The sequence below is a fragment of the Fusarium graminearum genome, chromosome 4, assembly GCF_000240135.3.
Source record: "Fusarium graminearum PH-1 chromosome 4, whole genome shotgun sequence".
Taxonomy (NCBI): domain Eukaryota; kingdom Fungi; phylum Ascomycota; class Sordariomycetes; order Hypocreales; family Nectriaceae; genus Fusarium; species Fusarium graminearum.
The window spans coordinates 1,583,266-1,595,396 of record NC_026477.1 but is presented as its reverse complement, the minus strand read 5'-3'; the positions used below and the strand labels follow the sequence as shown (position 1 = coordinate 1,595,396).

The following is a 12,131-nucleotide window of genomic DNA, read 5'->3' as shown; positions in this document are numbered from 1 at the left end:
CTGCCCATCGCAGGACCATAATGATATGCAAAAACTCCATATACCAAATCGCTAAATCCAATATGCTAATCATACCACATATCGTGGCGTTTCAAATAACTTCATGCGGTTTTTCTATGGTGCCCGAGACACCGTCTTCAAGGACCAAGCCTCGATGATAGAAAGACAGCCAATGCGCACTGCTTTTGTTTTGGTTGTCTATTTTGTGTCTTCCCCTTTTGAAAGAATTATGGGGAACCATGCAAGGTGAGGCGGAAATGTGGTGTTCAGATCGGCAGCTGATGTTCCGCTTCTGGTTGGGATAGTTGCTGATCTTGAGATGTCGCATCGCCGAATTGGTGAAATGATGCTGACACGAGACGAGCACAAAGGATGTAATTAGATGAATAGGATGCATCGCTCAATGCAAAGAAATTATCCAGAAATCAACTTGGTGTGGTGGTTAAGTCTGAATGTCGTTGAACTTTTGGTGGCGGGCGGTGTTAAAGCTGGCGTTCTAGAACTCTTCCAGCTTTCGCCCCTGTCGACTATCGGCGTGCCCGCATGCCCGCCCATCCATTATCATCGGCCTTGCCAATTCAGGAAATTGACTAGGATGATTTGATAGAGGATGAAGATGAAGAAGTCTGATCGTCGCTTTCGCTGTCGCCTTCCAAGGAGAAGTTGACAACGCTGGGAGCTCGTGTGCAACAGGGGCTGACTCCCAGGAAGTCATCATCTTCAATCTGCTCAGGAGAAGAGGCACCAAAGGTGAAGCTGAATTGAGACAACATCTCTTGGTGTTGAAGATTTTGGGCTGTCAAGGGCTTCTCGCTGGGGTGAGTGATCTTCTTTCCCTTCTTGCTCTTGCGTTCCTTGGTAGCGTCTTTGTCCTTGGACCCCCACGTCCAGGTGCGGGATAGCTTGTTGACAAGAGATGACTTTGATGATACATCAGACTTGTCGCTGTTCTGGCTGGACTTGGTGACGGTAGCTGTGATCTTTCCAGATGTGTTGACGTCGATGATGTTTGATGCGGAAGCATCGGAGCGCATGGCGCGGCGGAAGTGCTCTCGAATAGCCATTGTGAATGAGTTTGTGAGTGAGAGTATATGCTTGATGAGTTGGGTTGTAGTTTGGCGTTTGATTGATTTAAGGCAGTGAGCTTGGAATCGACGAGATCATCAGGGTTGGGAGTAAATGGGAAAGGGATGGGCGATCATTAATCTATATAGACCCGAACAGACAAGTGCAGGAGCCAGGACATTTAAAGCAATCCTTCAAGATAGGAAAACCCCTCAGAGTCTTCGGTCGTTTCGACCAGCATGGGGGCTTTCATCCATGCGTTCTCCGGTGGCGCCTTGGAAACTGGACTTGGCTGTGGAGGTGGAACTGCCTCGAGGTCCCTTATCCCATGTACAAGAAATACATGAGCAACTGTGAGTGGCTTCTGAATGGCCGACGGGTCCGCTAACCCCTGGCTCTTGGGGACACAGTGAGAACAGTGAATTGCTATTCGCTAATTGTAGACTGGGGTGCGGAGAATTGCGGAGGCTTCGGCGGCTTGTACGGGGGTTGACCCTCAATGAGGTCAGTGAGATCCATAACAACTGTATGGAGAAACCCTGCAATGTCGGACCGGGGAGTTGAGAGGTACAAGAAGTACTTGTGTCGCTTTGCAGCCTTCTCGCGCTCACATGTGGTGGGTGGATGGAAGGATCGGAGATGCCAGTTTTTAGTAACAAATCCCAGCAAACGCAGACAGCACACCACCTTTGTCAAACTATAAGCCTCAAAGGGGGAGGTCGCAGACGACACTAAAGTTGTTCTGAATTTAGCCGGTGATCATTGCTATGATCGCTCTGACAGGGTGTCCACCTGGCAGAGAGAGGGAGGCTGCGGTAGTACGTAGGCACCAGGAATTTCGTGCATAGCATGTCGACAACCCAGGCTAACTGGCCGTCTGGGTCCATGAGAGCCCTGTTCCTTTCCATCATAGCCGAGCGTGCCCGGCAGTGAAGGGCTGTGGATATACATAGCAATCGACAGAAACATTGACATCCAGGAGTTGAATCGTGAAGCGCCTCGTGTATCAGCCATTAATAACTGTCGCATCGTCGCTACGCCTCAGAAACAAACTTTCTGCAAGAGATTGCTCTGGCGTTCTGGATAACGAAACCCGGCAACGTTAGTACCTCGCCCGTGGTGCAACGTTGGCCGTTTTCGACACCATCAGACTCCAACTTGCATCTCAAAACACGGGGTCGGCGACAAATTCGAGCCGTGGAGGGCCCCACAAACAAAGCCGTCCACATTATCATCCCCTCTTTTCCCACTAGAGCCCTTGGGGTCCTTGGGGTTTGAATGGGGTCGTGAGCAGGCCGAGACTGTTGACGACAGCGTCATTGTTGGAAGGTAACGCCGAACTGAGTCCGTTTGACTTCGCCAAGGGGTGCTGCATTATTCAGGTTTTGATTTGGCCACTCTTTCAACAAATTTTCCACAGTGACATTCATTCAATAGTTCCCAGGCACCAAGATATGTACTTCAACTTCTTCCTCTGCAGGTCGGCTAACCTAACAGAATCTGCCAAGTCTGGAAACCCGCAGCTGGGTAGGGTAACATAACTGATCCCTGTCTGGAGATCCCCCTTTGCAAGCTGCTCAGTCTCGGTTGCTCGGTGTTGGTGTTGCGAGTGCTGTGATATTACGTACTGTGCCAATCGGCCCTTGCTCGGTTGGTGTTTGTGAGTGAAGTGAGCCAGCCCCATGCCCCCATGCCCCCATTCTTCTTGGGTAAACAGTTGCACGACCCAAAGCCAGACCGTTGCAGACGTTGATGAAAAGGAACTGCCGTTCTCTAAAAACCGCTCAACTAAAGTTTCTGGTCGGGCCTTGAATGGACCAACTACCTAGTTGAACGTCTAGCATTTTTGTTCCGTTTCTGCAACCATTACGGATATAACTAGGTCGTCGGCGTCGGTAGACACCGGGCCGGTGTTTGTTTTGTTACGGCCTTCTCTCCCAGGTCTAACTAAACCGCTGCGTTTCGCCGTTCCCGTTGGTTCCCGGTGCAGCAGCTTGACGCCTGGCCTCATTCGCCACTTTTTCTCGGCGCTGGGCTTGGCGCTCCGTTAGCAGCGGATAAGTGCTTGTTCGACTGAGCTTATCGAATCGAAGATGCACGGCATGGCACCTTCTCTTGGTGGTTAGACAGCAAAACCGATTGAGGCGGTTATAGTTGCCTCTAGAGAAATCTCTTTTTTTTTCCCCTTCTCTTCTTCTTTCTCCCGTCATTATCTCGCCGATGGATGTAGCTCATGAGCCACCGGAATCGGCGACGATAAGAGAAAACGGCGTCCTTTTCTTGGCGTGGTGGGGACGATAACGTATCAACCTTGTCAAAGACATCCCAACAACCGTTTTCACCTTCAGGCTGACAGGCGAACAGTGTCAGAGTGTGTTATTCGCTGACTGGTGATAGTGGGCCCGCCTCACTGCATGCTCAGTATCCGCATGTGTCTACGCCTACCAAGCTTTCTCACCGAATGCATCTGGCAAGTCTGGGCCCTCTTCTCGCTTCTGCATCTCTCGGAGGAACTCCGTTGTGGCAAGGCGAAGATGACTTCTTGACGTACGTAAATGACATGGGGGAAGATATCGTGAGCAGTCCATCTGGGAAGGTCTGGCTGCATCATGGTGGTTTTCCTTGAGACATTCCCAAGGCTCGGTTAGCTAAGGCTCCCAGCGCTGTGCCTCGTAAATCAGGCATTAGACATACCCAGTTTAATGTGGATGCTGTTAGAGACTTCGGTTCAACGTATCACCGTACTTCTAAGGAAAGTCCGGTTCATGTCAGAGATAAGATATGATAAACAGATGGCCCAACACTGATAACGTCTGTTGAGGCTCTTAGGAAGAGCACCACTTAAATTGGAGGCTAGCGTGCAGCTATCGCGAGATTTCAGTGTAGTTTCTCCTTGCAGACGTCATACATTAAGCGCAGATTTGGTGTTACTTGTTTTAGATGCCTTTGAGCTATTAGCCTGAGTTTCGCATCAAGATTTGACTGACCGCCTTGAATTTAATAGTATTTTCGACCACGTGGCTGTCGAATCTTGTCTCAGATACGGGTCAAAAGCTCCTTGATAGTAGTCACTGCATTCGAGTTGAATTATCCGCCAGATGCTCATGCAATGAAATCTATATACAGGGTAAGTTCCACTGAAAAAGCAGTCCAAGGATGCACCAGCAATGGAGTTTTTAGAGACCTTTCAGTGGTCAGCGGCAGCAGATGGACGTGATGACCAATTACATGTCGTGAAACACGCCCCGGAGCGACTCAGGATCAGGAACGGGGGGCCTCGACTAAATATGATGTACATCACCATCTATTGGAGGCGGAGACCCAGTGACGCATCGCTTTTCACATTCTTACAGCCTGCGGCACTGCGCCAGCCTCTCTTCACCTGCCACGCCTGCACGAGTACGCCAGGTGCGGTCGCGTGAGTTTTGATTTGACCACATGATAGAAGTTTAAAAAAAATCAGCGGACATTTGTTGATCCATCTCAACACGAAGCACGCAAAGAATACCAAAGACCAGACCACAACACTAATCCCACTCGTTTCCCTCTATTATTTGCTTTTTGGACTGTCTTGTCTTGTCTCGTCTCATCCTTTGTCCGTCTTGTACTCGACGTGACCTGGGCTCCTCGAAACATCTGCCGTGATAGTACGTTCGCTAAGATACGTAGACAGTCACCGTCTTCGTCCATCCCTGCCCTGGACAGCTACCAGCTCAGCTGCCTGAGTTCGCACATTGCGCCTCCCCGCGTCCGGACTCTCGCTACGGCAATTAAAACATAGCCTCTTAAAAGCGTCGAGTCCCTGAATAAACTCGACAAAGAGGAAGCTTGCTACTACTCCAGTTTTTCAGATACAGCCACCGTCATAATGGGCGTACCCTCGGAACGCGAAGCAGGTGATGGACCACCTGCTTCATCCGCCTCTAACCCACGAAGAACCCCCGGTAACCAGTCTTATGCCCGCGTCGCCGCTCAAGGGACTGACGAACAATCGCCTCTGCTGAGGCACGACGCCGACACCGATAATGCTCATGGGGAGCACGATGATTCGCAAACTACCAAAAGCATATGGTACCTGCTCCTGTTGACCATTAGTATTGGTGGTCTTCAGATCGCGTGGTCCGTTGAACTTTCAAACGGCTCCCCATATCTCTTGTCTCTGGGACTCAGCAAGTCTCTTATGGCTTTAGTCTGGATTGCTGGTCCACTTACTGGTACCCTTGTTCAGCCATACGTGGGTATGCTGAGCGACAACTGTCGTATGCCCATGGGGAAGAGAAAGCCATTCATGATTGGAGGGTCGGTCGCAACGATCCTCTCACTGTTGTTCCTTGCATGGGCCAAAGAGATTGTCGCATGTGCTTCTAACATTATTGGTTTTGACCCCGAGTCACAGGGCGTCAAGACCACAACTATCGTGGTTGCAGTTGTTGGTGTCTATGTCCTCGACTTCGCCATTAATACCGTTCAGGCCTCCATCCGTGCTTTCATTGTCGACTGCGCGCCAGCTCACCAGCAGGAGTCTGCCAACGCCATGGCTAGTCGAATTACTGGATTCGGCAACATTGTCGGATATATTGCTGGGTATGTTGACTTGACTCGTCACCTTGGGTTCCTCGGAAAGACGCAGTTTCAAATACTTTGTGCTATCGCTTGTGTGGCCCTCGCTTTGACGGTGTTTGTGAGCACTGCCCTCATCAAGGAGCGAGACCCTCGCCTTGACGGGCCTGCCAAGAAACAGGAGCATGGCGTGATCTCTTTCTTCCTCACCATTTTCAAGTCGATCAAGCGTCTGCCGCCTCAGATCAAGAGGGTTTGCGAGGTCCAGTTCTGCGCCTGGGTTGGATTCTTTCCTCTGCTGTTCTACACATCCTCGTATATCGGGGAGATCTATGTAGAGCCATACCTTGAAGCGAATCCTCATATGCCCCCAGAGCAGCTCAACAAACTTTATGAGCAAGCGACTCGAATTGGTACCTTTGCACTTCTCATCAACTCTGTTGTGAGTCTGCTTACGAACGTATTCCTTCCCTTCTTTATTGCTCCCACGTACGACAGCCAGCCTGTCAACAACGTTCCAGGAGAGACCCCTGCTGCTGGTCACTACGATGAAGATGAAGACGACAAGCCCTCCTGGTTGGACAAGCTGGCTATCCCTGGACTCACTCTCAAGCGCGCATGGTTCCTTTCTCTTCTTCTCTTTGCTGGATGCATGTTTGCCACGCTCTTTGTGCGCACTGTCAAGGCGGCCACTGTACTGATTGGTCTTGTCGGTATTACATGGGCCATGACACTGTGGGCTCCATGGGCCATCATCAGTGCCGAGATCAGCCGGAGAGATGCCCTGATCCGTGCTCAGAGGACGAGGCAGGCGACTGCCAGAGCAAACAACGGTGGAATCAGGGGTGACGAAGAGGAGGAAGAAATTGACCAGGCTGGTGTGATTCTCGGCATCCACAACATGGCTATTGCTGCACCGCAGATTATCGCTACTGTGGGCTCCAGTGTCATTTTCAAGCTCTGGCAGAAGCCGCGAGGCACACCAGGTGACCACAGTATCTCTATCGTGTTTGCCCTTGGCGGTATCTGTGTTTTGGTTTCATCCTTTTTCGTGGCCAAGATCAAGGATGATGCCGCTATGCCAGCTGATGTTATGATCGAGGCCGAAGAAGGCCAGAGCGGCGCGGCAGAGGTCGTAGAACGCCGGCCATTAAACAGACGCAAGTCTACGAGGGATCAGCTTCCTCGAGCAACTCAGGCTCGGGCTAACCTGACACGAAACAAGAGTTTCGGAGGCGCTGAGATGTACTGAGGGTACACGCAAACACACTGAATAATGCATGGATAGGCGCAGGGCCAGGAATATTATGGAATCTTGGAATAGCATTTTGGCTCTTTACCTAGAGCCCAGGAGCGTACAGTTTGGATTTGGTATTTCTTTTATTGGGCGATCTTTTTGGCAAGGATGGTAGGGTGCCCAGGTATCATGTTGGGATGTCGTTTGGTTACCTAGATTCACAGTTTTGTTTTGGCCTAGATAGAGATATCTCAAGTTCGCTCGTTACTTTTCTTTATTAGACTATGAGTGTTGCAGGCATTCGTGGGCATCTCCTCCAAATCGTATCTGAATCAAACCGACTTCGAGACCCCGTCCGTGGTGAATCAATAAGTCGGCACCGGCACCTCTGTATTAGGACCGCAAACCCCAACAGAGACTCTTGTCTCGCCCGGCATGGGGCCCAGTGTAGGGTCGATAGTAGTGAAGGGGATGAAGTGGAAGCACCACGAAATGTGGTTCTCGTCGCAGTAGCTGTAATCGCAGTCGAGGGCCTGTTCAAGAGCGGGAGCGGCAGTGACGGCGGGGGCACTGGCAAAAAAGGCAGCCGAGTTGCCAGAGAGGGCCAAGGCAGTTGGGGCGAAGAGGATGATCAAAGACTTGATAGGGAGCATGGTGAATGTGTTATTCCGAAGCAGTTGGTATGTTGTCTGTTGATCAGAGGAGCTCTTTTGTATGTTGACTTGGGGAGAAAACGGCGTGCTCTTATACAAGATCAAGGCAGAATAAGTACGATGATTCGAGAATATTTCTTGTGATTCAGAGTGCGGACAGTGATTTGTTTGCGTTGCGAGGTGATGCTATACATTTCCCACCTGACTTCCTGGCTAGCTTCTCTTTGGCTCGCACTACAAGTCTAGAATAATAAAATAAACAAACATGGTAAGCGAGACTCCAGGTATCAAGTCGGCAAATGAACTCGGGCTTTTATATCTGAGGCAATGGGTGGTACAAAACGGATAAAATCGCCGAAAGCTCGACATGTGTGCAGTGTAACACTCCGGCAGAAGTTTTAGTTTGGGTCAACAATTTGTATTTTATTCTTTCTAATATACACGTATATACCCTTAAGTAGTTTCTAATCTACAAAAAGAGCATCTTGTTTCCAGCTTTGATCCACAATGTGATGATGAAGCCGATACTCGCAGTCCACACCAGACTGCGCACCGGCGCCAAGCGACGATCGGCCTGCAGCCACAGGTAGACTATGTTGTACGCAACGCGGCTTGCGACGTAGCTAAAACCCAAGACATTGATGGTAGATGTTGGTACGCCTGCAAAGTTTGCGGCTACGAGGCCGGCTGCGTAGAGACCGAGGGTCTCGAATCCGTTTTCTGTGGCTGCCTTGGCTCGGTAGAAGAATTGTTTGTCCTAAAGGGTGTTACTAAGGGAACACGGGATTAAAGACATGGTTGTGGAACTCACAGATTTGGTAAAGTTCTCACACTTTTCGATGTTGTTCTTATGGGAGCGAGGATTGGCGTTGTCGTATGTTCCCTTGGCGGCAGTGATTGTGTAGGCGTGAGGGAGAGCAATGATGAAGAATGCGGCCGGTACCTAGAGAATCATTAGTTGTAATTCTGTGAGAAGACTATGAGTTGATATACTGTGAAGAAGGAATAGTTCCTTGTAAGGTCGAGGCCGAGAAAAGACTCCATGATGTATGTTGTTGGCAAGTTGGTAAAGGAAAGTAGTGTAGCTGAGTTGATCTGACTTGACTGAGCCTGTTTTATCACTTTAAATACAGCGATTTTCTAGAAAATTGTTGAGGAATATCAGTGTTGGAAATGTTTGATTGAATCCGAATATCTGGAGGAATTATGAAAAATGTCCGAGAAGCTGGACGGTTTAATAATCAGTCGTTGGTGTTAGTCGGGACCCGCTCTCGTGGACATGTTGTTCTAGCATAACGGACAACAATGACGACTAGTTTCTGGGACAAACATGTCACGATATTATGCCTTTGAATTAACGCAGTAACGCTGTAATGATATCATCCTTATGCATGTCTTATCGAGAAAGAAAAATTACACTGTCAAGTAGATAGTAGAGAGTTGTAGTCGTTGCTAGGATAAACCACATGTGGTGTAGCTCGATCTATCCCCAACACCACTAACTTCAGGCTGACTAACGAACAGGGGCATTCTCAACGTCCTTTCAGTCTCAACCTCTACTACCAGCAGAATATCGAAATCAAGTCACTCATTTAACAATCAGGGCACTTAATGTAATCATAAGCTTCGTATTGCTACATGCTTTCATTTCCATAATCCTCCTAACGACAACTCAACCGCTTAGTCAATATTGACTGACTTATCAAATAAAGATAGATATGTACTGAGAAGGTAAGAAGATTGACATATGAAATCTAAGAACCGAAAATGCAACCGAGAAGATATTCAGTATATCTGTTCAAACGGTGGTCCATATAACGCCGCCCTCAACCCGATATTTTTTCTCATTTCTTCCTTTTTCTGGGTGGGTATCTCATGCGATGACAGACACGACAAACTGGGTTCTTCTAGAGGCCTTGCTCATGCGAGGTGTTGCTTGGGCATGGATCGTCTGGAACTGACTCGCCATCCCTTTCCGTCCCAGCTTGTTGAGCCTCTGTGACTGCCACCGTGACTGTGGACACGGCTCTTGCTGTATGCTCCTGGACCGTGGTACTGGCCGTTGTCGTAGCTTTGGCTTTGCTCACTACCAGAACTGGAGCCGTCTCCGTTCTGGTTGTTCTGTTGTTTATCGCCGGTAGGGACGTACCAGACGTTGCCGCCGTTTTGGCTTTGCTGGTTCTCAGGAGGAGAGTATGTCTGACCATCACCGTTGTTACCGCCATTGTTACCGCCGTTATTGCCGCCGTTGTATGCATCGCCGTTACCACTCTGGCCATTACCAGAGTTGCCATTGCCGCTGTTGCCGTCACCGGAGTTGTTGTTACCGCTGTTGTTGTCACCAGTGTTGCCGTTTCCACTGTTGCCGTTGCCAGAGTTGTTGTTTCCAGAGTTACCATTGCCCGAGTTTCCGCTTCCACTGTTGCCTTCACCAGTGTTACCCTCGCCACTGTTTCCACCGTTGCCGCCATTGTTACCGCCGTTGTTACCACCGCCGTTGGATTCGCCTTGGCTGTAAACCTTGATACTGTTCACAAGCCAGTAGGCGTTCTTGAAGGCAGAAGGGTTGCTGGCAACATAGTCGTTGCACTCTCCCAGGGATGCAGTCTCAGGGTTCTTGTTCCAGACATCGGGAGAGCCGGCCCAATCACCGCAGAAAGTAGTGTCGAAGACGATGTTGTTGTTTCTGAAGTGGTCGTCGATGTTGCAGCCCTGACCTCCGTTGAACTTGGCAGTGGGAGCTCCCCAGGATGCAGGATTGGGGTTGCCAGATTGAATGTCTTGGGGAATACGACCGCGGTGGAAGAACCAGACAGCGATGTAGTCAGAAGTCCACTCGGTGGCGTAGACTCCGCCGCCAATGTCGTTGAAACCATCACCATAGTTCTGGTTATCAGCGGTGCACTGGCCGCAACCCTCGCTCGCACCACCAGCGTTGCAGTTGTCGTTGACGAGAGTAGTGCTTTGATCGGAGCCGTCGTTGGTGATAGTGCAGCCAGGTCCAGTGTGAAGAGTGATCTTGTTCTCAGTTTGAGTGCTGACGCCCTCGAGGACGTCTATTTCCCCGTCATCGGGCCACGTACCTCCAGAAGAGAACATCCAAAATGCAGGCCAAACACCAGGGATACTGCCAGGCATGTGGGCGATATCGGCGATGAAGAGACCGTGGGTGAAAGAGTCGTGAGAAGTAACTCGGACTGACTTGCGGCCTTTGGAAGGGTTCTTGGTCTTATAGTCTACACCCATGTAGACCTGTCCGTCAACGAAACCCGCCAAACCCTCGCTGTTGGCACTGTCGGCATCGATGTACTCGACAAATCCATTGGTAGGATCCTTTTCGTTGAAGAACTCGAATGCCTCGAAGAAGTTGGTGGAGTCGTAGGTGTGGGTGATGGAGTATCCGGAGCGAGAGCTGTTTTTTGAAGCAGTGGCACCTCGAAGGAAGGCCACGAGGCCAAGTGTGAGGATTGACGTATGCATAGTTTCTGTTGTATTTAGGTAAGTAAAGATGAAAAGAAGACTTGAAAAAGAGTCTTACTTATGAGTGAACAGATTTGCAAAGATATCGTGGTTCAGAGATTGAGTTTAACGATGAAGATGTGTTGCAGTTCAAGCGCAAGTGATGCGGATGAGTAGTTAAGTGAGTGATGGTGATTGTACCCTTGCTTAGAAAAGTTCAATTTATAACAATAGAACCACAAGCTATTGTCTATAAAGAAATCCCCAGCCAAAAGCGGAGGGCTGGAGGGGAAAAGAGAGGGGAGGCTATTGAGGTGCCTGACACGCAACGAAACAATAGCTCTGGCACTGCCAAGGAGGGAGCCAAGTGAATATAATTGCAACTTCTAGTGAGTGGAAGGCAACAAAGAGAAAAAGAGCCTTAATGAGAGTGGCCAGCCAGCTACCGAAAGGATTGAAACGGTAAAGGCGACGGATGCAGCCAAGTGAGAAAGAAAGAGAGAGACAGAGGATGATAGATTGATTTATTCCTTGAGCCCAGCCAAGCAGAGTAACCAGACACTGAAAGACGGAAGAGGCAAAAAGGCAATAAAAGAAACACACCAAGAGGGGAGAAAAAGAGAGCGCAAAAGAGTGAGTGTGGTTGAAGTTTGGGGCTATGGCCTCTGAAGGGAATGCGGGAGCTATCTATATGCCCATGTCTCTGATATGTCTTGCAGTTTTCCTCTCTCCCTCCTTTGTAATGCAAGGCACTGGCACTGGCACTGGCAACGCAATGCAATAAACGACGCCAAGCTCTATCGAGAAGAGGCTGTAGCATGTCATTCTGTCTTTGTCTTTCTTGGTCTTGGCTCTTGGCTGGGTTTGGGTTGGGCTGGTATCTATCAACCATCGTCCACCCCGAAAGATCGAAGAGATCATGCTAGGGTGTAAAGCTAAATTATCCGAAACAGTAGCCTGGGCTCGTCAAATAATAGAGTGAGCCAATGGCAGGACCAAAGCGATGCGTTGTCTAGAGGCTCTGATGCGTAGCCTGTCTACCTACGGAATACTACTCAAGCAACAAAGAACGAGACGAGACGAGACTGACATGTGCAAGTTCTGGGGCTCCTGATCCAATCACTTGAGCGAGAAAAAGCTTAGCGCGACCGGCTGTG

The 12,131-nt window shown here is 49.6% G+C and overlaps 4 protein-coding genes across 4 annotated transcripts; 1 reads left to right on the top strand and 3 right to left on the bottom strand.

Annotated features, from left to right (window-relative positions):
- Nucleotides 1-590: 590 nt before the first annotated feature.
- On the bottom strand, nt 591-1,064 carry FGSG_06891 (uncharacterized protein; the record flags this gene model as incomplete). The annotated part of the gene is made up of 1 exon (XM_011328254.1): nt 591-1,064. One exon carries the CDS (start codon nt 1,062-1,064, stop codon nt 591-593), a length of 474 nt encoding a protein of 157 aa, XP_011326556.1.
- A 3,869-nt stretch (nt 1,065-4,933) lies between these two features.
- Nucleotides 4,934-6,877, top strand: FGSG_06890 (uncharacterized protein; the record flags this gene model as incomplete). Its single annotated transcript, XM_011328253.1, has 1 exon — nt 4,934-6,877. The coding sequence occupies one exon, from the start codon at nt 4,934-4,936 to the stop codon at nt 6,875-6,877; it is 1,944 nt and encodes a 647-aa protein (XP_011326555.1).
- Nucleotides 6,878-7,984: 1,107 nt separating this feature from the next.
- FGSG_06889 (uncharacterized protein) lies at nt 7,985-8,559 on the bottom strand (the record flags this gene model as incomplete). Its single annotated transcript, XM_011328252.1, has 3 exons — nt 7,985-8,272; nt 8,327-8,458; nt 8,509-8,559. 3 exons carry the CDS (start codon nt 8,557-8,559, stop codon nt 7,985-7,987), a joined length of 471 nt encoding a protein of 156 aa, XP_011326554.1.
- Nucleotides 8,560-9,435: 876 nt separating this feature from the next.
- Nucleotides 9,436-10,995, bottom strand: FGSG_06888 (uncharacterized protein; the record flags this gene model as incomplete). Its single annotated transcript, XM_011328251.1, has 1 exon — nt 9,436-10,995. The coding sequence occupies one exon, from the start codon at nt 10,993-10,995 to the stop codon at nt 9,436-9,438; it is 1,560 nt and encodes a 519-aa protein (XP_011326553.1).
- Nucleotides 10,996-12,131: the final 1,136 nt, after the last annotated feature.